Source organism: Stylophora pistillata, chromosome 2 (assembly GCF_964205215.1).
Source record: "Stylophora pistillata chromosome 2, jaStyPist1.2, whole genome shotgun sequence".
Taxonomy (NCBI): Eukaryota; Metazoa; Cnidaria; class Anthozoa; order Scleractinia; family Pocilloporidae; genus Stylophora; species Stylophora pistillata.
In genome coordinates this window covers 19,433,622-19,460,163 of record NC_142520.1, presented here as the reverse complement: position 1 = coordinate 19,460,163, position 26,542 = coordinate 19,433,622, and the positions used below count along the sequence as shown (strand labels likewise).

Sequence of the window (26,542 nt, the reverse complement as noted above, 5' to 3'; positions counted from 1 at the left end):
ACACCCATGGGCAGCACTAAGTTGACCAATCAGAGCACACACTTTACTGTGGTTAAGTTTAACTTATAATAGTCTTTGAACAGTGGTGAGGCTAAGGGTGACCTGGTTATGATATAAACCTTGCTGCTTTTCAAATGCAAATAACTTTGTTATCATGCTAACTAAATACTGATCTCGATCACAACAAGGTCACCTTCAGCCTCACTTCAAATCAAAGGCTGGGTAGCTAAGTACACAATTGTAAAATGGTCTGGCTATTTTAATTGAATGTTCTGATTGTCGGTTATCATTATTTTGATTTTGTTGTTTGGACACTCCATCAAGATGCTAACTAATAAAAATTATGAATACTGTAATTGAACCTCACAAAGCAATGGAGCAGGTCAAAATGAACTAGTAGTCAATCATTTAACTGAGTGGGTTAATTCATATAATGCAGTGAACAGTCGCCTCAGCCTTCATCCAAAAATAAATAAATAAAATAACACAAACAAGGTGCTTTTGAAATGATAACATAAAGCATTGGTCCAACAAATAGTCCAAAAAGGCTACATGCCTGGAAATGCAAACCTAATACTGATAGCATTCCATGTTTGTTTAAAATATGCAGGGGGATTCTAAAAACTATATCAGAGGACAAATTTTCCCAAATTGTTTACACACAGAAAATCAAGCAATTTAATATCAGTGGTTGCATGGTACGCCCAAATTATGACATTTCTTCGACTACAAACACCGCCAAAATTTTTAGGATCCCTTGACCTCTTTTAAAGACAACTGGCCACCTGATTAAGTCTCTCAAGGAGTTTGAAAGAAGCTTTCGGCAATTAGAATGGACATCATAATATGCACATTGTAAAATAAATTATAGAGAAACTGTGAAGGGTAAGATGCTATAAAAATATATATCAAAGGGTAGAATTTGAACACCAATTTTGGCCAAGCAGGTGCGTGCCGCTTTAAAAACAAAAACAAAAAATATTCGCTGCGAGTCCCCAGTGGAGGTCACGCTGAACCGGGAGTAATAACGCATTTAGTTCAGGTCCATTCAACCTTTCATCAGTTTGTTCCTCCCAGAATCTTGAAACTAATGATAAACGAGTTAGGACACACTTATAAAAGCTACGTACATCAAATGACGCCTGAAACATTATTTAGTGGAGAGGAGGTCTATGGTGGCCGAGAACTGCCAACAAAAATTCTCATATTTTTGAGTAATAAATGTTAGTTTCGCTGAGAAATAAATCAAAACTACTATAAAACACGAAGTAAAATGAAATGAAATCTAAAAGTAAAATGACATGAAATTTAAAAGTACACTTTAACTAAAACTAAAACCACTTTACTTTTAAGTTAAAGTAAAATGGAAATACAGTTGAATTGAAACATAAAATCAATTTTAAATCAAATTCAAAGTGCAAGTGAAAGTGAATTAAAAGTGTGAAATGTAGGTAAACTGAAATGAAATACGTTTTAAAAGAAGAATGAAAAACAATATTAGTGGCAGCGCTCGGCCATAACAAAATTTACATTCACTTTCAATCACAAAGTAAAATCAATTTTCGCATGGCCGAGGGCTGCCACTTGAAAAAACAGTTTTGAAACTAAAAATTACCATGGCCGAGAGCTGCCACAGTAATAATGCAATGCGCGCTCTAGACTCATCCTTAGTCCCTCCCGTTCGTGCCATCTGTGGCCATTTTTCTTCAATTGTTTATGTTTATAAAAAGTGACAAAAGAAATGAATGAAGCATTGTGGAAAAACGATGGTGATCTTGAAGAAGCAATGAGAAAGTATGTAAATGAGAGCCTTCAAAGGCGGGAGATATTAGATTTTTTGAAGCGCGATTTTCCGGAGTACACTTGGAGCCTTCGATCACTGGACAGAAGACTTCGTCACTTCGATATTTTCTATAACGAAAAAGAAGTCGGCGTCGATGATGTAAAAGATGCAGTTAGAGCTGAACTAAATGGCCCAGGGAAGCTACTTGGATACCGAGCGATGCATAAAAAAATCAGACAACGATATGACCTGAATGTTACCCGTGACCAAGTGTACGACGTTATGACGGACCTCGATCAAGAGGGACTTACAGCAAGGGGTGGGATTGGATCAAAAAAAGAACGGAAAAAAGGCCACTTTACTACGAAAGGACCTAACTGGGTCCATTCTCTTGACGGCCATGATAAACTTATGGGATACCAAAATTCGACCTTCCCATTGGCCATATATGGTTGCATTGACACAGCTAGCAGGAAGATTCTATGGCTTAAAGTTTGGATATCAAATTCTGACCCCCAAATAATTGGCAAATGGTACTTGGAGTATCTTTTTAATAACAGATTAATACCAGCTTTTCTAAGAGTAGATAAGGGCACTGAGACAGGGACTATGGCTACTCTACATTCCTTTTTGAGAAGACACCATGGAGATATGGACCCACATGAAACAGTTGTTTATGGTCCTTCAACTTCAAATCAGGTGTGTGGAAAAGTTATAAATTAGTTGTAATGTGTACTTTGCATTAAAAGTAGACATCACCTTACAGCTGCTAACACTATGCTTGGATGTCCATGCATGTTTTGACCAAGGAGATGAACAGTTAAACTATATTCTCATTAGCACCCTACTTATTCCATTGCCACTGCAATCCTTGAAAAGTGACCAAATGGTCCACTGCCATTTGGCTATTAGGTCATGAATTACGCATGAGTTTTTAATAAAAAATATTTTGAATTTCCAAGCAGTTTTGCATACTCATTTACAGTATTATTTTCATCGTTCAAGATTGAAAGGTGGTGGAGAGAACTCCATGATAGAATGGAAAAATATTTTAAAGAGCACTTGCGATGGCTAAAAGATCAAGGTCACTATGATCCCCGCAATAAAACTGACAGGTAAGCATTAGCCTTTCATCAAAATGGGAACACAATAAGTAAAGTGAACGTTACAAATCCAGATGGGATTTATCCTTCAAAACTGGGTATGGGTGCTCGGAAGATGGTTTAATATGGCCCTAAAATGTATCCCTAAATTAATTTAGATCTAGATTTCGGACCCTAAAACATACGAGCAAATTTTATTTGTTATTATAATTTTTTTGAAAACAGTAAATGTCATTGTTCTTGTTCAATAAAGTGATTTCTTTGTAACACAACTAAATTGTTTTACTGTTGAACTATTCCACTTTGGGAAAATGTTCATTTTGACCCTAAAAGGTAGGCGAAATAATAATATTGTGTATGTATTTTCTCTTTATATCCAGAATGCTTCTAGCTTTCATAATGATCCCGTTAATGCAGAAAGAACTTGACATTTTCAAGAACACTGTGTGGAATACACACAGAATCAGAGCTCAAAAGGAGACGCAATTGCCTAGTGGCGTTCCAAACCACATCTACAGTTTTCCAGAAGAATACGATCTTGAAGATTGTGGTGAGTGTGTATGTAATGGTGCAACACTGCAAAACCCATTTTGAGAACAAACATCTCCTATTCAAATCCATTTATGATACGAATTGCCCTATAACACTATGGCATCATATCAGAACATTCTATTGTTCTCATGCGAAGAATTACGATATGGTTGCCAGAGGGGACAGAACATCAACAAGACATAGAAAAGCTTTGTAAAACAGCTGTTTGATAAACAAAGAAAAAGACGAACAACAATAAGAGACACGTGCATATTGTATGTGAAAAGTAGACAATTTGATGATCAACTTTCGAAGAGAGAGACGATTTAGTTAATTTTCCATGTTTTAGGCGATTGTATCACCCCTATAAACAAGCTAAATTTGATCTATTACTTGTGTTCAAGGCTTTCCAATAACAGAGGAGCAATTGAAAGAAGCAGCCATCGAATCAGGGGTCTTGCAAATGCCAGATGATTTTTTAGAGCCAGACTTTCGTAATGAGTGTGAAAGGATGATTCCTGACTACGAAACGATAAAACCACATGAATGCAGAGCTGCTTATATGTATATGAAACAACATTTTAATAACTCATCCAATTCATCAAACAATCAATAAACTATTCTAATTTTAGTACACATACAGCTATTTGAGAAAATTATGACTGCTACATATATCGTTATATTCGGTGCATCATGGGTAACTCAGAATTTTTTTGTCTTCAAATTGGAAAATTTGTCAAAACAATCTAAACCTTTTGTAAACCTTATTATTTGGGTCAATGGTTGCATTTTGCCCCAAAAATGGTAACTCAAACAGTTAATTGTGAACTTTCACTGGCCCCAAACAATGATATATGTATATATGTTGGCGGCCATAATATTTTTATAGGTAATCGCATGGGGCCGAATAAAATTAAGGATTAATATCATGCGTGTTTTTGGAAGTTGCTGAAATTGCCCGAGTTGCGCAGCGACGAGGGCAATTTCTGCAACTTCCAAAAACACAAGTGATATTAATCCTTAATTTTACGAGGAACCATGTGATTACTTGTTTATAATATAAGGGGTAAAATGTTTCCTTACTGATCTCGCACAAAACAGGATGCCATTGTTACAAAACAAACAGAAATTTCTTTACCTTGGCAGCCGTTGCTAAGCGATTTTCAGCCAATCATTTTCAAGTAATTTTGCTAGGGGCAATTACAAAAATAAAGAAAAAATGCCCTCTGTCTTGACCAATCACAATTTAGTAATTTTGCCCCTTACATGATAATGACAGCAAATCGCTGTATTCACTAACTAATGAACATCAATATATGTTATGGAGTTTTTCATTGTAAAACATGTTCTATCAGGGAGCTCAATGCTTTGCACAAAACATGCAACTAACTAGATATAGACATAAGAAATGTAAACAGTTTAAATGTTAATATTGCAACTAAAGTCCATACTTTTGGAAAAAATCAATATTCGTAATGGAATTAAATCCAAGGTTTCCATATGGTATGTTCACTTGTAAAATATGATCTATCATGGAACTCAACGCTTGAAACAAAACAAACATGTCAATACAGGTAATAGAAATACAAACTGTTATAATGGAAATATTGCCACTGCAATCTAAAACATAGTACTATGATTTTTCTTTCAATTTAAGAAGGGTACAAAACTTGTTACAACTATGATTTGAAAAAAAGTTGTCAATAGCAGCCATTGAAAGATTTCCAGTACAAAACTGTACTTTACCATTTTCATCCATAATCTGCCTTGAAGCAATTTCAGGATCATATAACGTATGACCAGAGCCTTGTATATCCAACAACATCAGCTTTCCCTTTGATTTCTCATAACTGAAATGTGCTAGACTTTCTGCCTTGTTCCGTATTTCACTATCTTTTCCACATAATTGACCATTGTTGTTAATGTATTTGACAAAGTCCCCCTCAATATACTCTTCCACTGTAACAAACTCATCAATGTCTGTCTTACCCATGAATATTTTCCTGTACTCCAATACCTGTCCATATTCTCCATCAACTTGCTCTTGTATCACTCTTTCTCTCAATTGTCTTGCAAAGTTAAAAGCAAGGGTGTGTCCCTGTACGACCTTCCTAGTATGCTCCTCAGGAGTTTGTTCTGTGTCCTGAATATCTTGCAATGCCTTATCAAGGTAGCGTTTGACAACCCATGTTAAGCTTGTGTAGCCTTTGGTCAAACTTTTTGCTTTGAAGGCATTCCTGAAACCTCCAGAAGCAAAAGGCTCAGCATCTATAAGAAATTGTACATCACATGGAACTGTGGTCCATTCCATATGTTCTAAATCAAATTGGTAGATGTAGATTACTGTAGAGGTTTTCTTAAAAATGACCTTTCCAAGTTTCATCATTTCAACAACTGATAAACTCTTGGGGTATTCTCTCACTGCAACTTTTTTCTTTGGGCTGCTTTCAGATGCTGGTCTCTCAAGTGTTGGACCTTCTCTTTTGCGTTTCTGTCAATGAATTGGAGTTTTGAGATTATTACATGTAATTATTACTACTCAAAAAATAACATAGGACTTGCATTGTATTTACTGGTCACCCAACTCAAAATTCTCTACAAATTATTATCCAATGACTTTTGTTTTCTACAGGTTCAATTTACTTCAAACTTTGAGTATTTGATCTCAAGTAATCAGTGAGTGATGGTCTCAAAGTTGGTAAAATTCTGCTGCAATTATTCAGTTGGTTAAATAGTTGTTTGAAAATTTGTACAATATTTCCTCAGGTGGCCTTTGTTGGTCTAGATGCACTGTAATAGGTAGACTGAATATTATGGTTAAACATAACTTTTGAAAATCATTTTTACATTTTTATTAAATTCCATATTTCCGAAAAAAAAAATTATTTAGCATGGTGAGAATGGGATGTTTTAGACTGATCCCAAAAGTCTGTTAGTTTGCTCCACAATGAGCTTTCTCTGGTCTTAGTTATCAAGGAGTAAACGAAACTATGACTTCTGGAATAAAAAAAAAATTTAACTATCTATGCATGAAATCTGATAATTTCATGTTCCATAATTTGATTTAGTTAACCAAACTATCAACTATACAGTCCATAAGTTTACTGTCTTTTCCCCCTAAGCATCCCATAGTTTCTAGCAAAGAATAAAGGGATTCAAGATGACTACCATACTGATAAAAATGTCTATTGGAAATTGGGATTTACAAATAGGGATTTTATGGTATGAAACGAATACAAGTTATACATTAAAAATTTAACTTGAACTGAATTTTGATAGTTTGGGCTACCTGTGGCAACATATGTAATGTCTGTCCAAACTATAAATAAAAAATCCAGTTTTTATCAGAAAGAAATGTTCACACACATCTGTATCTAAGTAAACACAGAAACATTCTGCTCACCACCACAACTTCTTCTTCGTCCTCAGCTGGATCTTTCTTGACGAAGCGCACGTAGAACACTTTAAGGTCCGGAATCTGAGACATTTTTGAGCATGAAGGTCCGCGTTCCCCTGCCAAAACGTCACAAACCATCCCCTTTTCGATCGCATTGGCAAAATGCCTCTGACAAGCCGATCGGATATTCTCGATTGAGAGGTCTTCGCAATCAAACGCCACATACTCCCTTGGGCCTATTCGTGAGTATTTCTGTTGCTTTCCACTGACATCTGAGGTCATTCTTTGTACTGTGAGTTCAGAGCCAACATCACTTTTGTCTTTCTTTGAGGCATTTTGGCCTTTACCACGCTTTTCTTTCTGTTTATTTGCGAAATGTCTCCATTCAGCCATAGTTCTATGGTTCAGAAAGCACGAGAGTACGAAATTGCTGAGTGGGACTAAGGATGAGTCTAGAGCGCGCATTGCATTATTACTGTGGCAGCTCTCGGCCATGGTAATTTTTAGTTTCAAAACGGTTTTTTCAAGTGGCAGCCCTCGGCCATGCGAAAATTGATTTCACTTTGTGATTGAAAGTGAATGTAAATGTTGTTATGGCCGAGCGCTGCCACTAATATTGTTTTTCATTCTTCTTTTAAAACGTATTTCATTTCAGTTACCTACATTTCACACTTTTAATTCACTTTCACTTGCACTTTGAATTTGATTTAAAATTGATTTTATGTTTCAATTCAACTGTATTTCCATTTTACTTTAACTTAAAAGTAAAGTGGTTTTAGTTTTAGTTAAAGTGTACTTTTAAATTTCATGTCATTTTACTTTTAGATTTCATTTCATTTTACTTCGTATTTTATATTAGTTTTGATTTATTTCTCAGCGAAACTAACATTTATTACACAAAAATATAAGAATTTTTGTTGGCAGTTCTCGGCCACCATAGAGGTCGAAAGAAACTGTACGACCGAGTAACATGACTGTACAATGATACCGTAGACTCATGTCAACAAAATTTCGTGCCTAAAGATAAAACCCAACAGTTTCCACTTACGTCAAGATCCCTCCAGTTACTGTGCAAATAAGACATTCCGAGAGAAAAAAAATATGCAGTTTTAGTGTGCTATGTTCCTTTACTTGATACACTTCGTTACACTAGACGTAATTATTGCGGCCGCACTGTAATGAAGTCAGCGGTGCAAAGCAGGAACCAAAATCTGGAACCAGAAATCAGGAGTCGGAAAGCGTGAAGTAAGAACAACGGAATATGCTCTCAGTGTTGCCGTTTATTTAGCTAGCAGAACAGACGTAATTTTGGCTGGCGAGTGCTCAGTGTTATCTGGGTGAAAATTATAGCTGCCGCCTTTGATTTTCACCGCAACGGAAGGCTGGGCAAAGAAATAAATTTGTACAAAAGGGGGCGAGCGAGCGAGCGGCGGTCAAAAAGAGAGGGGAGGTAGTGGGGCAATGAATATTTTTCACCTTTCCCTGCCCCTTTTCCCAACGTTGAATTTAACTCTAAATCAAACATGGCAAGTTTAATAAACAATTGCACGCTTCCCTCGCCCTTGTGAGACGCCTGCACTAAGCCTATCTTTTTTTAATTTTTTTTTATTTAATAGGCAAGAATTTCTCACCTTTTTCAATATGTATATATCCTTATTATTAATATTATTATCATTATTCTAATCAGAGAATGTTTAGAAATACATTTGAGGATAAAAATTAACGGTAAAAAACTACGACGTTTCGAAGTCTGCATGACCTCATTATCAAGTAAAATGTTAAAACTGATGTAAAATTGTAGCTCAGAGATTATATACAAATAAAATGTGATAACTTCATTAGAATAATGAGCGTTCATTGTTATTGGTGTCAGATCGTGCAGTATATGTTTAAATAAATACTTTTGCACGTATTGAGTCAGACTGCGTGTTTAACTTTGGTTTTTGTTCGCGAATGAATAACATTTCGTGGATTAGGCAGTCCATTTTCCCGCGGCATTTCTTGAGAACGGAAAACATTTTCCCCAGGCCAGCGGACGCTACACCGTGGGCCTCCCTCAGATGCTTGCCAATGACAGAGGCTTTATGTTCTTCTATGCGTTGATGAAGATGGCGTGTGGTATAACCGATATAATCCGCATCGCACGAATCACATTTAAAAGTGTAAACAACGCATTGGTGGTTAATTAAAGCGGGCTTCTCTTCTTGTATCTTGAGCTTTCCCTCGATCTTACGACTCGCGAAAACTGGTTGTAGGTCAGTTCCGATTTTCCGGCCAAGATCTTTCAGCTGATGTCTTACTGTGTCGGCCGATTTTTGGTCTTTAAATGGTAAAGTTATTCTGACAGGTTTTTGTGTAGCCGCGTCAGGTTTAGTTGGGGTTTCAAGAAATGCCGCGGGAAAATGGACTGCCTAATCCACGAAATGTTATTCATTCGCGAACAAAAACCAAAGTTAAACACGCAGTCTGACTCAATACGTGCAAAAGTATTTATTTAAACATATACTGCACGATCTGACACCAATAACAATGAACGCTCATTATTCTAATGAAGTTATCACATTTTATTTGTATATAATCTCTGAGCTACAATTTTACATCAGTTTTAATATTATCATTATTATTATTATTATTATTATATTGTCAACTATGAACCTCTATTTTTCGGGAAAGGTTTCCTTTTGAATACTCTGTTGCCTCAAAATTATGACAAATGACGTTTGTTTTGGAGGTCAAGCGGTTCCCGGTGAAATAGTGCATCTCAAGATAACGGCCGAAAAAAACTTATTTCGCCAGAAATTCGATTACTACATAACAATTCTAAAACAAAAGATGTTTTTCAAAGGTTCTAAAGAGTTCTTTCTAGGATTCCCAGAAAACTATTTTTTACGAATAATTCAGGTAAAATTTCACCCATTCAGAGATAGCTAGACTTTGGCGACTAAAATCGGCCATTGTTACATGGCTGCATAAACTGAGACAATAACCGTTGTCAAAAACAAGGTTTTTCTTTCAGAAAATGCTTTAAAATTTTTGGGCTACTTAAACTACGAATTTTTAGAGCGATTTATATAAGCGTATTTGAGCTCAAGAAGCGCATTACGTGACCAACATGACTTGCACGTCACATTAAGAAAAACATTACCAAAACACTCGAATTCCCTCTTATATCCTACAAAAACTTCCAAACAGTTCACTTTCAAGTTCAACATACATATAATTTTTTGCTGAAGCTAAAAATTCAAGGCAATCTGGCCATTTTCGATAGTCTAGTATATGCAAATTGCTGGTTTATGTTGTCACAACGGTCATATTCGCAACTAATATCAACACAGCAGTAACAAAAAAACTTTATTAAAATCAGAAGGAATTGCCCAGGCTATAATTAAACAAAATTTTACCTTTAGAAGTGGTTTCCGCAAGAGTGCTATCTAACCCCAGACATTAATTATGCATTCAGTCTTTGTTCAATGAAAAGAAGAGCGATTTCTCACAGAGAGGATGAACCCCCAAACCAAGCTGTATTAGCCACCATCTTGAAAGAGGTCAAAGAAATAGAGCAGATTCAAAATGATTCTCCTTGTACTGAAAGAAGAATTCTGGGTATGTTGAATCGGGGATTGTTTCGCCAAATAAACGTAAACACAATTTCTCTTTAACTTTGGGTTGAAATTAAATGGGACAAGTGCTCCATCTTTCCCCTTGCTCACTACAGTTCGGTAAACTGACAATATTTTTGATATAACTGATCTTGGCATACCTACCTTTCCTTTCAGATGCTCTTTCTCAAAACTTCGCATCGTCAAAGAAACGTAGACGACAGCAAGAAAATGGTACGAGCAGTATTAGAAGGAGCAGAAGAAGCGACAGAGAATTAAAAGGGTAAAAAAAGTTTTTTGGCTCTTTAACGCTCAACTATCTTATCAGCTTGTATGTTTGAAAAACTTTCAGAAGGTTTGAATTCAAGTTTGATTTAAAAACTGGTTAAGGTTCAAATTACACTGTAGATCTGGTGATAAAAAAAACTTTTTTATGCCAAGAACAACTCAAACCAATGACACTGAGATTCATTTAAGAGCTTTATAAATGCTTTATTGTAGGAATTGCTCACCATTCAGTATTATAAAACTTCTTTCACATTTTTCCCTTTTAGAAACTGGATAAGAGACTCGAAGAGGGAACCAATTCTCGAGGCCCAGCATCCTAGTCTTGTATCCTCGGATGAGTCTGATTAAGAAGATCCCACATCAATGGTGAAGAGGCTCCCCTTGTTACCCGGAGGAGAGAAGAAGTTACCAACTTCTTCCATATACTAGACCAGTGGCATAAGTCTTCCATGACGAATCAGCAAAAGAGGCAGTCAGTGAAAAGAAGGGTTGGTAGACCAATTCATAGAAATAGTAGAGAGATCCCAGAAAAATTGCACTGGGCCACCACTTTAATCCAATTTAAATTTTAGTATACAGTCACTCAATTCTCTTCTAGGGACCATCTCTTATAAACTTGCTATATTTTTTCCCAATGATACAGATAATGTAGGTCTGCCATCTCCATTCTTTTATTCTGTCTGACTTAAGCTTTTAATTTGACAATTTGCTGATTTCAATTTTCTCTCAAGAAACCCCCTCAGTTGGCAAATTTAAAGTGAGAATCTTGTACAATCATGGTCGATTACAAGAGAGTTTGAAGACTGTAAACTTATACATGTCTAAAATGTAATACTTTGAGCAATTAAAGTTATTGAGCAGCCTACATTTAAGTTATTGTCAATGGAAAGTGAATTCAGTCTCTAGAATATTTTCCCTTCCCTGATCACTATTTGGCACTTATGTCCAGGATTGAATGCAGGTGTTTGTTATAGCAAATAATTCACATATATATGAATGGATTTTTGAACATTATTACACTACTTCATATTTGACTAAATTGTGCATACCAGTGAGCTTTTATCTGTGAGGACAATTTGCCATGCTCATTTTAAAGAGCCCAAAATCCTGGATGTATCTGCTATTTGAGAGGAAGCTAAAATTTTCATTCTCTCTTTTATAGTTCTCTAGCTCTCCATCAGATCGAGTAGTGTCTCAATTTTAAACATCAGAAGTGTTTCAAGTAGATTTAATGCAGATGTAAGATTAAATGTAAGGTGACATTCTCAGCATGTTGCCTTGATTCCCTCGGCACATGAAGTTCACATATTATTTTTTCCTCAAACCTTGACACTCATTCCTGCAAAATGCTTATAATAGAAGTTTAGAAATTTAAACATGTATCTAGAAATCACTTTTCTGGTCATAGCTTGTATATATTGATTCACACATGACTTTTCAGACAGTACATCCTTCAAACTTTATCATATCAGTTGTACTGTAAAGGTTAAGTTTTGCCTCTTTTTGGCTTTAGACAGAAAAATGTGTAAAGTTAAATAAGGCTAAGAAACACGATTGTTATCAGGCTCTATTTTGGACTCTGAATAAATTGTACCGCTAATATCACTGTGCATTAATAAACTTGGTGATAATTATTAAAGAGGGCTTATCCTGTCTGGGAGAGGGAAATAGGACAAAATGCTTTGAGAACCTGCAGTACAGTTGAGTCCAAGAAGTGAAATTTGACGAACAACGATTAACCGAGCGGTGGTAAGCGCGGGAAAATGCATCCCTTGCACGAATTCACCTTTGCAGAAAATACCGGAATATTAATGCATGCTTTTGGTTGGTTAATTCCAGTGAACATAGCGTTCGAATGCGCAAAACGGCTGTAAATGGCAGAATACATATTGTTATTTTCCATAGATTAACTGAACAACAATGAGAGGTAAAACGCCGGAAAATGCGTTTCCATGAATTTCGTCGATTTCGCTATCACGGAAAAACGTTGAATAATTCTTGTGAACATTTCATTCACCGGGCAAAAAACGGTGGCGAACAAAAGAAAACATAGCATTTTCTATGCATTAAACGAACTGCAAACTTTGGAAAACATTACGTTTTCCCGTATTTACACATATCAACCTTCCCGGAAAATGTGTGTTTTCAGCTGTTAACTCTGGTGAATACGTTGTTGTTCACTCGGAAAACGTCAATGAACAAAAGGAAAACACGCTGCTTGCGGTACTGCGTTAACCGAGCGGTTAATGCCGGAAAATAAATTGTTTACCTGCATGCATTTACCGCTAAGGAAAACTACCGAATAAGGGAACGAATACTGGGATTCACTGATGCGAAAACGCACAGAAAACGTCAGATTTTCCGTAGGCAAAACGCGGGTAAACTTTAGTAAATTGCCACGTATTCCGTGAATTCAACTTTTGTTTTCCGTAGGGTGAACGCTAGTTTTTTTGCCGTGTTGAAATATCTAGTTAGTTTAAAATAAGTTAGTTTGTTAGTTAGTCAGTTCAGTATGATTTAGTTATTTGGTTATATTTAGAATGTAGTTATAATCTGAATGAATTCAAATTCCAAAGTTATTTACTGCATAGCCGTAGAAAGGTTTTGCAGTAAATGGTTTGAACCTGGGGGGTAACATGTGAAGGTGTAGTCTGATCGTCCGAGTGAGTGTAGTCCTGAGAAGGACTGTTGTCGGTGGTAGTGACTGACGTTTCGACAACCTGTGGGGAAGTCATCATCAGAGTCACTTGACTCTGATGATGACTTCCGCACAGGTTGTCGAAACGTCAGTCACTACCACCGACAACAGTCCTTCTCAGGACTACGCTCACCCGGACGATCAGACTACACCTTCACTTACAAAGGTTTGTTCGCTATATCGTAAAACTCAGGGCCCTTGTATTCCTTTCTTTATAAGATCAAAATAAATTTTCCGTTCAAATGTAAGTTGCCGTCTCCCGTATCCTTGGGTTTCACCCACGTGACCAATACCTTAGCAACGGTTAATATCCGCCATCTTGGTGTCCCTCGAGCGTAAACAAACCGTATCTAACGAAGAGTTCATGTGAGAAAGAAGGGATGGTTTTATGCATTATTGTTGGCTGTTCGAGCAAAAGTGGAAAGCATAAAGCCCTAAGGATTTTTTCGTATAATAATTTAATAATTTTATTATCTCTATAGCGCAAAATTCATTATATATATGATCTAATGCGCTATACCTAAGATCATCACAAATCAAGGGGAAGAACAGGAGGAACTAGAAGTTGTTGTATGGTTCGAGGCTTGCGGCTGTTGTAGATCCTCGATTTTTTGGTCGAGCTTTTCTTTGAGCTTCTTAGCCGATGAGAAATCGATGTCTTTAGCCCTCGCATACAGCACTTCATTGACCTATGTCGGCAAAATCCATGAGCATTTTACCTGAGTGCAAGTAAGCTTAGGGTGTCACGAAAACTCACACCCCGAAAACTCAGACCTCAGACCTCAGACACCGAAAACTCAGACTCCTCGAAAATTCAAGAGATAAACTCGACTCATGATCACTCCTGGTAATCCCGCGTGTATTTTGACCTTTTGGGTCTTGATCCAACTGAAGCAGCAAAAGCAAGGCCGCAAGTTGCACGTTTCGCAAAATCGTCCGATGGTTGAGTATTAAAACATTTTAGAGTGACACAAGACTTCATTTAGCTTAGATTTACCTCCATTTTTCCCGTTAATTTTGAACTTTTCATTCACAGTTAACGGGATCAAATGCGCTCGCTCCAACATCAAAGTATTAAAATGTGGCGTGATTTTGACGAGCCGAAAGAGACGTTTGTTTACCATTTTGTACTTCGTTGCACAGATCCTTGTTGTCGCTCTGTTAAAATTCTTAAATATTTCGCGATAATAATGGATACAAACAGAGACTCGGCCCACCAGTCCCAAAACGAAGACAATTTTTCGACCCTTGGGCTAGAGTTCTTAAATGAGGCAGAAAGAGAAAAACAACGCGAAAGAAGACTCGGCATCAGCGCCGTCACGATTCGCTTCACTGAAGAATCACTCTTGATATTGTTGTCCGTCTTTCGCGTCGGATTTGTTGCATTGTTCCACCGGTTATATTAAAAAAAAATTGGTTCATGCTTTATGCTATGCACTATCGAATTATGGAGCACTTCGAAAGCTTGGAGAACACTTCGAGGGACCTGAGTTTTCGGTGTCTGAGTTTTCGTGACACCCAGCGAGCTTGCCATGAATTCTAGTAGTTGCCTCAAACATAAATAAAACAATTGCGATATGTGAGCATGACTCAGCCAGTCCAGCTTTGCATCCCAAGCAATGGGCTGACAAAATAGTCCCATCGTTTTCGGAAATGACCCAAATGTTCACTAAAGGATCACTCATATGCTGTGAATGCCAAACTCGTGCTCTCACGGCATACTTGCCAGCGATTACTTTGCCTACAACTGAGGTTACAAATCCCGACACCATTTGATTAAACGCCTCTAGACTCTTGAACGCCTTGAACTGCTTCTTGGTGTAGAAGCTGGTCTCAAGAACGAGGTAACTCAGCAAGTCCGACGCTTCTACAGGAGGCAAGCATTTTGGACTGAACTTCTCGGCTGGTATGCTTGCAGGGTCAACCCCAATGACCGAGATCTTTTGCAAACATCTTTCCTTCCAACTCTCTAAGCTTTCGGCATACTCAGAGAGCACTGGGATACCTTAAGATGAATGCCGGATACTTCTATCGCTTTTTTCTGTCTGGATATTCATGTAGTTGGCGAAATAATACGGCGATAAGAGAGAGGGCTTCACTATAGAAATCGACTAATTATTCATAACTTTGACACCCGAGGGACACCAACATGGCGGACACTAACTTCAGCAAAGCTTGTGACGTCACCTGAAACCCAACCATAGGAAGAGTAGTCTGGCTTTGCAAATTCTACATTCCTCGTTTTCCAAATTTCTGTTGATTTCAACTTTTGCTACCGCTTAATTTGGTGTATCACTGCACCGTTCCATCCGTGATCGCTCAACGTTTTGTTTTGCTACATGACACGCCAATCAGTTTTTGAGAAAAGGTTCCATTTCGTCCCATTTGATTGTTCCTTCAAGAATGTGTGACATGTCCGGGATGTCACGCAGTGGACATGGGACGGTTTTTGAGAAATCATGGGTTTCGGGCAGGCGGTTTTTCTGATTATCTCCCCTTCTCCCTTCCCCGCGCTTTGTCACTCGTACCAAATCTCTACCCGTCCAATATGGCGACCGAATATTCACCGCGCTCAATCTAGCACTTGAAAACAAAAACTATCGCATGCAAGCGAGCTAAAGGCTGTCAGAATAATTTCTGTGTACTGGATTAGTTAATTCTCTCTGCCATCCCTTCGAAAAGATTTTTCTCCTGTAATTCTAGATCCTTGTGATTTTTCTTTTTCATTCTTTCCAGAATCATGTAAACTATCATTGATCCGCTTTGAAACGCATGCGCATACACTTGGGTCTCTCTTGCGTTATACCTGGAATAACTGTAATATTGAGCGCCAATAACCAATGCAGATGCTATACAAGCATTATGGAAATAGTCACAGGAATTTTCTCATAACTCGATCACTGACCATATCCAGTGGAGCCATGAGAAGATCTCGAACTTAATCAAAGGACTCCCTATGCATGGTTTATTCGATGTGTAGAAGTTTCAACTTAAACAAGATTAACTGATATGAATAATAAGAATGGGAAAATTTGTTATGTAACGCAACTTTGAAAATACTTATGGAAAATGTTTATTTTGATTATCAATATGAAGCAGTTGGGACTTAATGACGAAATTATTTTTTTTTCTGAAAAAAAAAATGAAAGATGAACTTCAGTTATGAGGTTTTCTGAACGACAGCTCTCGATCAGGCCTGTAGGCTCCTCGAAGTTCCAATTTTCGTGAATAGCACTTGTTTGTTTTAATAATAATAAAATAGTGTTTGCGGCGGTGACATTATAAGTTTCGTTTTATGTCTTCCGTAAGATTGATTCATCAACGATTTGCTGATGAAAAGTTTGTCGGTTGCAAACTAGGGAGAAATAAAACTTAAGACGTAGAAAATTTGCATTGAAAAACTTGAGCAATGTTTAACGGTGCAAACTTGCAAGTTGAAAGATGCATCATTTGGCAAAAAGTACACTGAATTATAGGATCTCAAAAAGTAGCCTATTCTTTCGAAAATTGTCTTCATAGAGACTTAAGGCTCCCATATTTACTGTTGCTGGGCAACCTGACGGATAAGGTGACAAGCACTAGCAAAATTTAGCGACATTACGACGGTGTGGGCCAACTGAATAAGAAAAAAAATGATTAAGCAGGTTTTAAACGCAGATAAGTGGAGGCATAGAATATGCTCATCTGATAGGTAGACCATGAGTTCAAATGCGATGTTTACCATCATCACGCGTACGTAGTTGCGTAAAACAACCTTCCACGTAGAGTTTTATAATTCAATAATTGTTTATGCACAATAAAGCGAAAGGAATATCTATAGAGGTTTCAAAGGCCTTTTTAAAACTATTCATTTCATATCCAAAAGTTTTATTTTGGACAAGTTGATTTTATTGTGGTAGATATTGTCGTCTAAACCAGTTTTTGTAAGAAAAGATGCGGAAAATTCTGGTTTAAAAATTGTTATACGCAGTCGTTGGGTTGAGGCATTTGACAGTGCATTCTCCATACATCGGTTGGGAAATGTACGACTTCTCGTCGAGAGAAAGTTTTTCCTTTTTTTCTTTCCTCGTGAAAATTGTTTAGGGCAATATTGAACATTCATAGTTTGGTTGTTCTCCAATCCTCCTTTTTTGGTGTCGCCACAAGCTACAACTGATTTCTGGCCAGACCGCCCGTGTGGACAGCGATCGAAAGTGTCGAGCGCGCTCACGAAATTCTCTCTTGCTACAAGTTAAAAGATGTACTTAGTCATTTCACAAACTAAATATGGAAACTTCATTTGGAATCAGAGGAGAACCTTCTCTTCGACTTTAATTTGCATATCAAAAACTCACTAATTTGGAGAAAAGAATACTTAAACTGCAGGTGCAATCGGGCTGAAAAAAACTCTCAGCGAGAGCGACACTTAACAAAAGAATATGCCTCATTGAGGCTATGATCTCTAAAATTTTGTTCTAAAATTTCTCAGGAAATTTGGTCAGAATGCCACAGAGACATCAATTTGAATATCTAGGCTTTTTTATGCGCTTGAATTTTCACAGTTTAGCTGAAAATTTCTTTTCTCATTTGATGCTGCTTATAATTACTAAAACAGGTAGACGACGATTCCCTGAGGATACATACATACATACATGTGTTAATTGCCACTCCCCATGGGGGATTTTCAGAGCCAATTCCCACCCAACAACCACCCCAGGGGAGGACAGCCATCACACAGTAATCTCGTGCATGGGAAATTAATGTCTCCTACCCCTAACCCTGCAGGAGACGGGACCTCCATTTATTAGTCCCTATCTGAGAAGACTAGAGTATCTAACCATTTTTGACGTTATAGAAAGGTAGCATATTCTTCTCACTGCACTAGTTTTAAGATCTTTAGCGCTGGTCCGGATAGAGAATGAAAGGTGGAAATAACTGCCTGAGGAGAATAGTAACCAAGTTTACTGTTTCAGCACACATTAATTAATCTCACAGCGTCTCTGTGACGGGTGACGAAACATCCTTCATATATCACGACAACATGTGATTGGCTAACACGTTTTTAGGAGGTGTAACCTTAATTGGTGGTACAGCTCAGTCAACAAACTGCTGTTAAGCTCTTCGGTTTGCTCCACCGCTCCAAAACATCGAAAGGATTTCTTTTCAGCCTGTTTTTCGCGGACATGGGAGTTTTTCTCCTCTTGTTCCCTATCTCTGTGGTTCTTTCTCTCGGACAATTTCAGTCCTGCCCAGATGGTATGTTTTTAAGCTGGCATTTTTTGAAAAGAAACCTTTATTATTCTGCTCTTAATTGTTCAGCTAAGCAATATATCAAAGGAAACGCATATTTTCGAGGACTAAAATTCTCGTATATAGAGGCCTAGCTAACAAAATGGGTAGTGAAACTCATCGTCCATTTTAATGTGCTGTTATCTTTTGTTCATTCAAAACTATTCTAGATTTTTTTTTCACAATTTGTGAAATGTGCTTGCAAAGGTTTTTAGTTATAACCGAACAACATCCGCAATTACTGAATTATTTTCAGACACTCATAAAGGTCCACTAAAATTTTATCAAGGTCATCTAAAATTAATGAATATATTTTCAGAAATCCTTTATTTTAATTCTGGCACGAACTGAAGGAAGAGCCTAAAGTTAGCCCGGCACTCAAGGAAATAACAATTGATATATCAACTAGCCAGTTGGAGAGGATATTTTTTTTTAAGTCAAAGAATTGCCTTCCTTCTTTTTACATTCTCCTGTAGAATAAGAATCTCTCTTTGGGTAGTTAATTATTCGCTGGTTTCATACTTAGTTCACATAATTTGTTTTTAATTGCAGAAAATTCTCGTAGTAAAAATTTATACACCTCGAAAACATATTGCCGACAGGTGTTAAACATATAACAAAACGAGTATCTTGTAATTTTTAGAACTCGGCATTCGAGGCATATTATCTCCGTCATAGCAGCCTTCCTGTGTTATGTACATACAGAATTACGCAATTTTTGGAAGCGTAATGAGTAAGTTTTTTCAAAGCTAATAAAAACAGCGAGAAAGTTGTTGAAATGCAGGCAGAGTATTATGTTTCCAATAATGGAAAAGGAATGCTGACTGCGAATGAGCGAGAACATCAAAACTTCTCACTCGACAGGTGGCTAAGAGATAGATAATATGGATGTCTAACCATGAACATACTGAAATTAGTTTTATTTAGCAGCTCTTTATTAGTGCATTTTCCTAATTCAATCAAAATTTATGCACAATGAAGCGATGGGGAGATTTTAATCTTCAATAGCGGTTTCCGAGGGTTTTTATCAAATCATCATGGACACGTTTTATCTAAACCAAGTTTATTCGATATGGATAATGAGAACAACAAAACAGAACAAAAACAAAATAAAGATCACAATGCAAAATTAAGAATTTGTTCGTGCTTGGCGCATGCATTTCATAAAATGAATGTACCGCAGCAGGAAGTTTTCAGAGCACGTGGGGAGCATAAGAGTTAAATGAAGTGAGGCCAAGAGATATTCCAAGACCAAACCTTTTCACAAGGAAGTGCTAAATTTTCTGCTTGGAAGCGAAAACCGAACGAATTTCCCGCAGTTACAACACCTGCGAAATGCACTTAGCATGCTTTAATAAGTTTTTGCTAGAATTTACGACGAGAATTTGTTTGTGTTGAAAATTGTAAGCTTTTAAGACAAGTAATCGATTCAACAACACTCAAATATTTCGTACTATTTTAAAGAAGGGTAAGAAAGCTCAGATTTCTTGCTACGGCCATAAATCGTCCTGCGTTTAGGGATAACATAACGTCAACTCCAAAGCTATTTTCGTCTATTCACAGAGCTTAAAAATCATTGTTTTTTTATGCAAATATCTACTTTTGTTGAGCTTCGAAAGATGTACAGTGTACCTCAATCGGAGAAAGAGAGCTCGGCTAAGCTAGACGGGAACTTACCAACTGAAGTGAACTGCACACGTCGTGTTATGTATACACGGCCATGCCTGCGTAGAGATGTCCATCAGAGTGGCTCATTAGAAGTTAAGCAGGATTTGCACGCGCGCGTTATCATAGTAACTTTAAGATAGGTGAGGAAAATGTTATTTCAAATATTAGGCACAAGTTGGGAGTTCATGATTGAAATCTCTTGCCTCTTTCACCATTGAACATTAATGGAAGTTATTGAGTTTTCTGGGCACGAATTATCCTCGGGGTTTGGGCTCGTCAAGGTACACTTTGCAATTTTCGGTATCATTTTTATTAACTGTGAAGCTAGTTGTTTCAGGAGTTCCGCAGAGAGTAATTGCAAGGAAAAACAAAGAGAGATATACTTTGTTTGATGTAAGCTGGGGCAACAGGGATCAAAAGAAAAGAAAGAAAAGAAAGAAAAGACTTATGTGGCTTTTGGAGGTCATACAATCCTTTTCTAGAGATCTTTTCGACTCGAAAAAAAATAAAGAATATTTTTAATTTGATCTTGGCATCTTAATGAGTATGTGTAAATAAGTGACTTAGCTCTATGGATTCGGTGCCTAATAAGTTATCTGTCTATCTATCTATCTATCAATCTATCTATCTATCTATCTATCTATCTATCTATCTATCTATCTATCAGTCTATCTATCTATCTATCTATCTATCAGTATAAGTACGAAGCGCTTGGAAGGCGAGTTTAACAACAACTGAGACTTTTAGAAGTCATGACCCATGTCGCTATTTAACTTTTAATGATTTGTATTTTTAGATCAATGCCGTATATTAGCCTTTCCATCGACTCTGTTCTTCGTGGGAGAACGTCTCATTAACCACTCCATAGCAAATATCAGTGTGATTGACAGGGACACGTGCGAATATCGTTGCTACCTGGACTATAACTGCGTCAGCGTTAACTTTTATTTTGGAGAAAATGGAGCAGAAGCACACAACTGTGAACTAAATAACTCAACGGCTAAAGAGTATGATGAGGATCTGGTACAAACAGCGAACTACGTGTACCATGGAACTAAGGTACATGGACGAGCTGTTAATTAAATGTCAATCGCGCTTCTCTATCTTTAAGCTATTCATGAGAGCTGAGGGATACTTGCATTCATTATTTGTTATTTTACATAATTTTTAAACACCTGCTAACGTCGTTACGGATCTTTTGTAGATAAGCAATTACCAAAATCAAAAATCCTTTGAGTGTCGCTACGCGATTTTCCTTTATTCTCAACTGAATACAACGATTTACATGGAGGAAAAAATCATACTTCTTATCACACATGGTCTGAAAGGAGCAGTCGCTAATTCTCGTGGAGTGGTCGCTCGGCCATCCGGATCCGCGACACCCCTCAACCAAAAAGTTCTAACTGTCAATCTTCGAGATTGAAGGAAATCTTTTCAACTGAATGAAATGGAGTTATCGTGGCCAAAAAAAAATTGAAGAAACGAGATAACAATTCGCGATCAGGATCAAATGGTCAACAGTTTGATTAGGGCTTGTCTTGCTTTAATAGCTACCTTCCGGTTTGGGCGCTCAGTGGTAATTTTTTGTTTGCTTCTCTGGTGGCTTGCATCATACTGGTCATCCTCACCTCCGCTGGGCTGGGTTGGGCTGGGTTGGGCTTTCTCGTTGTACAGCACATTCCAGGGGGTACAAGAAGTTGAGCGTATGGTTTAGCAACTTGCCTGTTCGGATTGTTGCGGCTCTGATTTCCCCATCTGTACTTGAAATTAGTTTCTCCACAACGGCTAATTTCCAGGTACCTCGTGGCGTGTTTTCCTTCAGAAGTACAACGTCTCCTTTAATGGGTTGGGTTGAGGATTGTATCCTGGGAGCTTTTAAGTGGTTCCGAGTCAGTTCACGCAAACTCAGAACACATTCGTTGAACCGTAGGTTCCAAAACGTTTCATGATGTTTCTGAACCTTACGTCACTTGTCAAGGAGTTTTTTTGAAGAACTCAATTCGCTAAGGAAATCTGGGTCTTGCTGTCGATCTTCTTCTGCTGGAGATGGTACGCCTGTATTTGGGTTAAGGCTGAGGAAATTTCCTGGGGTGAGTGTGAATCCAGAGCTGAAGTCAGCTACTACGCAGACTAATGGCCGGGAATTGATTACTGCTTCGACTTCCTTTACAACAGTTTCCAGTTGAACTATAGTAAGACAAATCTTCCGATACTCTTTCGAAGAGACTCCTTCACAAGTCCGATAAGCCTTTCATAGAAACCACCCATCCAGGGGGCCAGTTCAATGATGAAGCTCCACTTTGTGCCTTCGTTGGCCAGGTAACTTTGTGTGTCAGGACTTGTCATGGGGTGTTGCCATGCTTCTTCAACAGTCGACTTTACCACTTTGAACTGGAAAGCATTGTCGGAAGTTATCTCCTTCGGTTTTCCACGTGTGGAAATGAATCTTCTTAGGCAGAACAGGAATTTTTCAGCGGTCATGTCATGAACGACTTCTAAGTGAATAGCCCTAACAGCTAAACAAGTAAACAGACACAACCAGACTTTTTGGGTTGCTGATGGCTGACTGACTTTCACATACAAGGGTCCAAGATAGTCATGTAATGTTTCAAGGTGTTTTTACAATCTTCAACTGGGACGACTTCCACAATTCCCTTCTGCCCTTGGTCCTGGATTACGGCATCTTATTTCTGGAGATGTTTGTCATTTCGTGACGGTCTATTGACTTGGGATCTCAATCTTCCCATTGCCAGTTCATAATTGGTTGGTAATGATGGAGACTGTTCTTTCCAAGGCCAGGTTACTTGGTACCGTCCGTCTTCAAAGTGGATTGTTTCGTTAAATATTTGTAAAGCTGTGTCATCTTCATTTTCTTGTACAGGCTCTCTGATGCCCAGGGTTTCAAGCTTCCAAAACTTCTTCAAGTTGTGTCTTTTGTGCAGCTAATGGCTGCTTGTCATCAGACCGAGCACTCAGATGTACACTGATAGGCCTGGACGTGTAGGTCAACATTGGGATGGAGCTGTCTGGTTTGTCATCATGACACTTAACTCTGCCTGTTAGGATCCATCCCAACTTGGATTCCATGAGGTTTAATCCTGGACTGACTGCTTTCATGGCAATGTCACCAGAGAAAATATCACAGTAATAATCATTTCCTAGCTACAGTTCTATGTTGGCAGTTTCTGTAGTTGAGGGTACTGAGTCGGCAAGGGGGATATCCTTCAGTAGGTGACTGAGTTTCTGTGGGTTGAAGTAGGTTCGTTGTAGGTTACCGGTTATCGTGGGTACAACATTGACTCTTAAATGCAGAGATGATCCACCCTTTGTTAAAAGCCGGAGTTCAGTGATAGGAGTGTGAAGCTGTCTGGGTTTTGATACACTGCATGTATACACTGTTAGTGTTTCTGATCCTGTGATTGGCAACTGGAGTTTTTCGGCTAGCTCGTCCGTGATGCAGGTCCTTTGGCTGCGAACGTGGTTTTTCTTTATTCTCAACTGAACGCAACGATTTCTACAGAGGAAAAATCCTACTTCTTCTCGCACATGGTCTGAAAGGAGCGGTCTATAATTCTCGTGGAGTGGTCGCTCGGCCCTCCGCGATATTGAGTGCCTTGAGGACACCCAACACTGTTCACATAAGCGAGTAATTTGTCGCATCCATTTTAGAACCATGTTCACCTGCCTTGAGTAAACAATTTATCGCTGTTCTATTAATGAAAGCACAACCACGCTTCTAACAAGAAAATTCTCGGGAGCAAAGATAACTGGAATGGTCATTTTAAGGCATTTCTGCAAAAGGCAGTTTTATTCCATTGTTTTCGAAGCTTAAAAACAATCGCAATAATTAGATCCATCTCATGGCTAAGGGGATGCTTAGAGCAGGCAGAAAGATACAATTGAGCTACGACCGGGATTCCTAATGCTGTTCTTAGGAACGTCACTATACTCTTTAAATCCTATCTACATGCGCTCCCTACAGATTTATTTTATTTTCTTTTTCTTTTCTTTTTTTTTTGTACTCAAGTTCTAGGAGAGATGTCGGAGAATGCTGTTAAGGTATTGAGCAATTAATTGTGACATCCCATCTCTTTTTTTCCTCTTTATTTTTAAGAATTTTTGTGCTCAATCTCCATGCAAAAACCACGGCACCTGCCAGTCGGGATTCACAACAAAACGATATCGATGCTTATGTGCGTCTGGATTCACTGGCCACGATTGTGAAAAAGGCAAGACTTAAAATAATTAAAATTAATTTTGTACAGTTTATTACAACACGGGGGCCTATTCCTTCGGACGGTTTAAGATTCAAAATTGGCTCTACTTCTATTATGAAACGAGATTTCAATTTTGTTGCTCTATCTTTAGAAAGGAACTCAAGCCAGCCCCATTATGTGTTTTTAAGTTGGCATGTCACTCCAGCCTATTACAGGCATTCTGTGCAGGGAAAAGTGGGGTTACGAATTTTCCTCTCCACAGCCCCGCATCTTTTTTTCTAACTTGCGTCTTCACACACCACAGCTGACAAAAAGCATTACACGTCATATTTCCTCACCCCCCCCCCCACTTCCTGCGACCTCTGTCATTCAGTATTTTGACTTTATTTAGACATAAACGAGTGTGCAACAGATACCCACAACTGCAGCAATGAAAACGTCGTTTGCCGAAATACCAAGGGATCATTCAGGTGCATTTGTAAACGTGGATTCACCGGGGATATACATAATTGCACAGGTAAAGAACATTGTAAAAACACAAGTTTTATAATACTAATGATAACGTACTCCAGCCATCGCATCTAAGAAACAAAAGTTTCTCCTTACACAACTGTATTAATAAGCAGTAGAATTGGTTTTGCATTGTACATTAGCCTCTCGTTCCCCTCCCCTCCTTCCTAGAGACAACAACGATCATGGACACGATCCATTGATTATATTTAGGACATCGACAACTGAGTTCTAATTTCTCACAACTGTAGCGATAATGCCAATTGTATAAATACCAAGGGATCTTACATGAACAACTACATTTGTAATAATCCTGGATTCAGATAGGATGGATATGAATGCAAAGGTATAATCCTGCAGAGCATGATCTTTTCGATCCAATAAACTTTCATGGATAAAATGGCAATAAGAAAAACAAGAATTGATGGGAATGAAAAGGTGGTACGTTTTGAGCCCGGTAAAGACATAGAGAAAGATGTTTTTTGTCTCGTTGCGAGCGTGGGACAACGAAAAAATTGCGAGCCCGCCTGGGGAATCAAACCTCAGACCACTGAGCCACAGAGACTCTGTGGTGAGCGGAGTCCATATATGACACGCGTCCTGCATTCTGCTAGGATTGGCCGGGTTAATTTTTTTGCGCTTTATGTCCTGAGGCGAACTCAATATTCATTAAAACGGAACAAAACGGGGCTAACGTCCGGGCATATTGACCAAACAAGCTTGGGCAATAAAATATTCATCGTATCGTAAAAATTTTTCGCGTTATTAGAATCAAGAATGAATTGTCTTTCTTAAGAGACAGGAATGGAAACCAATTGTTCTTGTAGCACGATAAACCCACAAAAGTCTTTTGTGTCTTCTTTGTTTTGACTGTCTCCTCCCGCTTTTTGCGTCTTCATGGCCGAAAAAATTAAAAAACACCAACTCGGTAACTTTGATTCACGCAGTATTTGTTCTTATGGGATCACAATGGACAAGAGGCCCATCTTTCCCGCTTTAATCGATATTATTAAGAGCCCAAGCCATTTTCATCAAGACCTATTTCGGTGGAAAAGTAAAGCAATGGACTTGAACTCTCCTATCCGTATTCATCACACGCCTCTAATGAGGAATTGCATAACACTTTACATCACTGCCCCTCGTACCACATTAATTCTTTAGTATTTGGGCATAGTTCTGTCAATTCTATTTCAGACATCAACGAGTGTGTTATGAATACCGACAGCTGTAGTGATAAAAATGCTACTTGTGAAAATACCAAAGGATCGTTCAAGTGCATTTGTAATCCTGGATTCAGCAGGGATATGGACAATTGTACAGGTAATAAACATTGTTCAGAGCATGATGCATAGTCTAAACTAACCTATGGTAGAAACATGCGTTTTATAATACTAACTATGAGGAAATTCGAGTATCATATTTAGGATAATTTAGCTTTTCTCCCGTCAGAACTGGATTAACATACAGCAGACTTGGTTTT

At 38.0% G+C, this 26,542-nt stretch overlaps 3 protein-coding genes and 1 pseudogene across 3 annotated transcripts; 2 read left to right on the top strand and 2 right to left on the bottom strand.

Annotated features, from left to right (window-relative positions):
* The first annotated feature begins 1,229 nt into the window (after positions 1–1,229).
* Positions 1,230–7,209, top strand: LOC148737617 (uncharacterized). The gene is made up of 4 exons (XM_088747385.1): positions 1,230–2,482; positions 2,789–2,898; positions 3,267–3,436; positions 3,822–7,209. Exons 1-4 carry the CDS (start codon positions 1,742–1,744, stop codon positions 4,031–4,033), a joined length of 1,233 nt encoding a protein of 410 aa, XP_088603511.1. The 5' UTR covers positions 1,230–1,741; the 3' UTR covers positions 4,034–7,209.
* Positions 3,976–7,309, bottom strand: LOC148737616 (uncharacterized). Its single transcript, XM_088747384.1, has 2 exons — positions 6,821–7,309; positions 3,976–5,908 (listed from the first exon to the last, which is right to left on the bottom strand). The coding sequence occupies exons 1-2, from the start codon at positions 7,307–7,309 to the stop codon at positions 5,051–5,053; spliced, it is 1,347 nt and encodes a 448-aa protein (XP_088603510.1). The 3' UTR covers positions 3,976–5,050.
* Positions 7,310–18,442: 11,133 nt separating this feature from the next.
* LOC148737614 (uncharacterized) lies at positions 18,443–24,650 on the top strand. Its single transcript, XM_088747408.1, has 3 exons — positions 18,443–18,634; positions 21,132–21,394; positions 24,450–24,650. Exons 1-3 carry the CDS (start codon positions 18,562–18,564, stop codon positions 24,573–24,575), a joined length of 462 nt encoding a protein of 153 aa, XP_088603534.1. The 5' UTR covers positions 18,443–18,561; the 3' UTR covers positions 24,576–24,650.
* LOC148737615 (uncharacterized) lies at positions 22,302–22,927 on the bottom strand (annotated as a pseudogene).
* Positions 24,651–26,542: the final 1,892 nt, after the last annotated feature.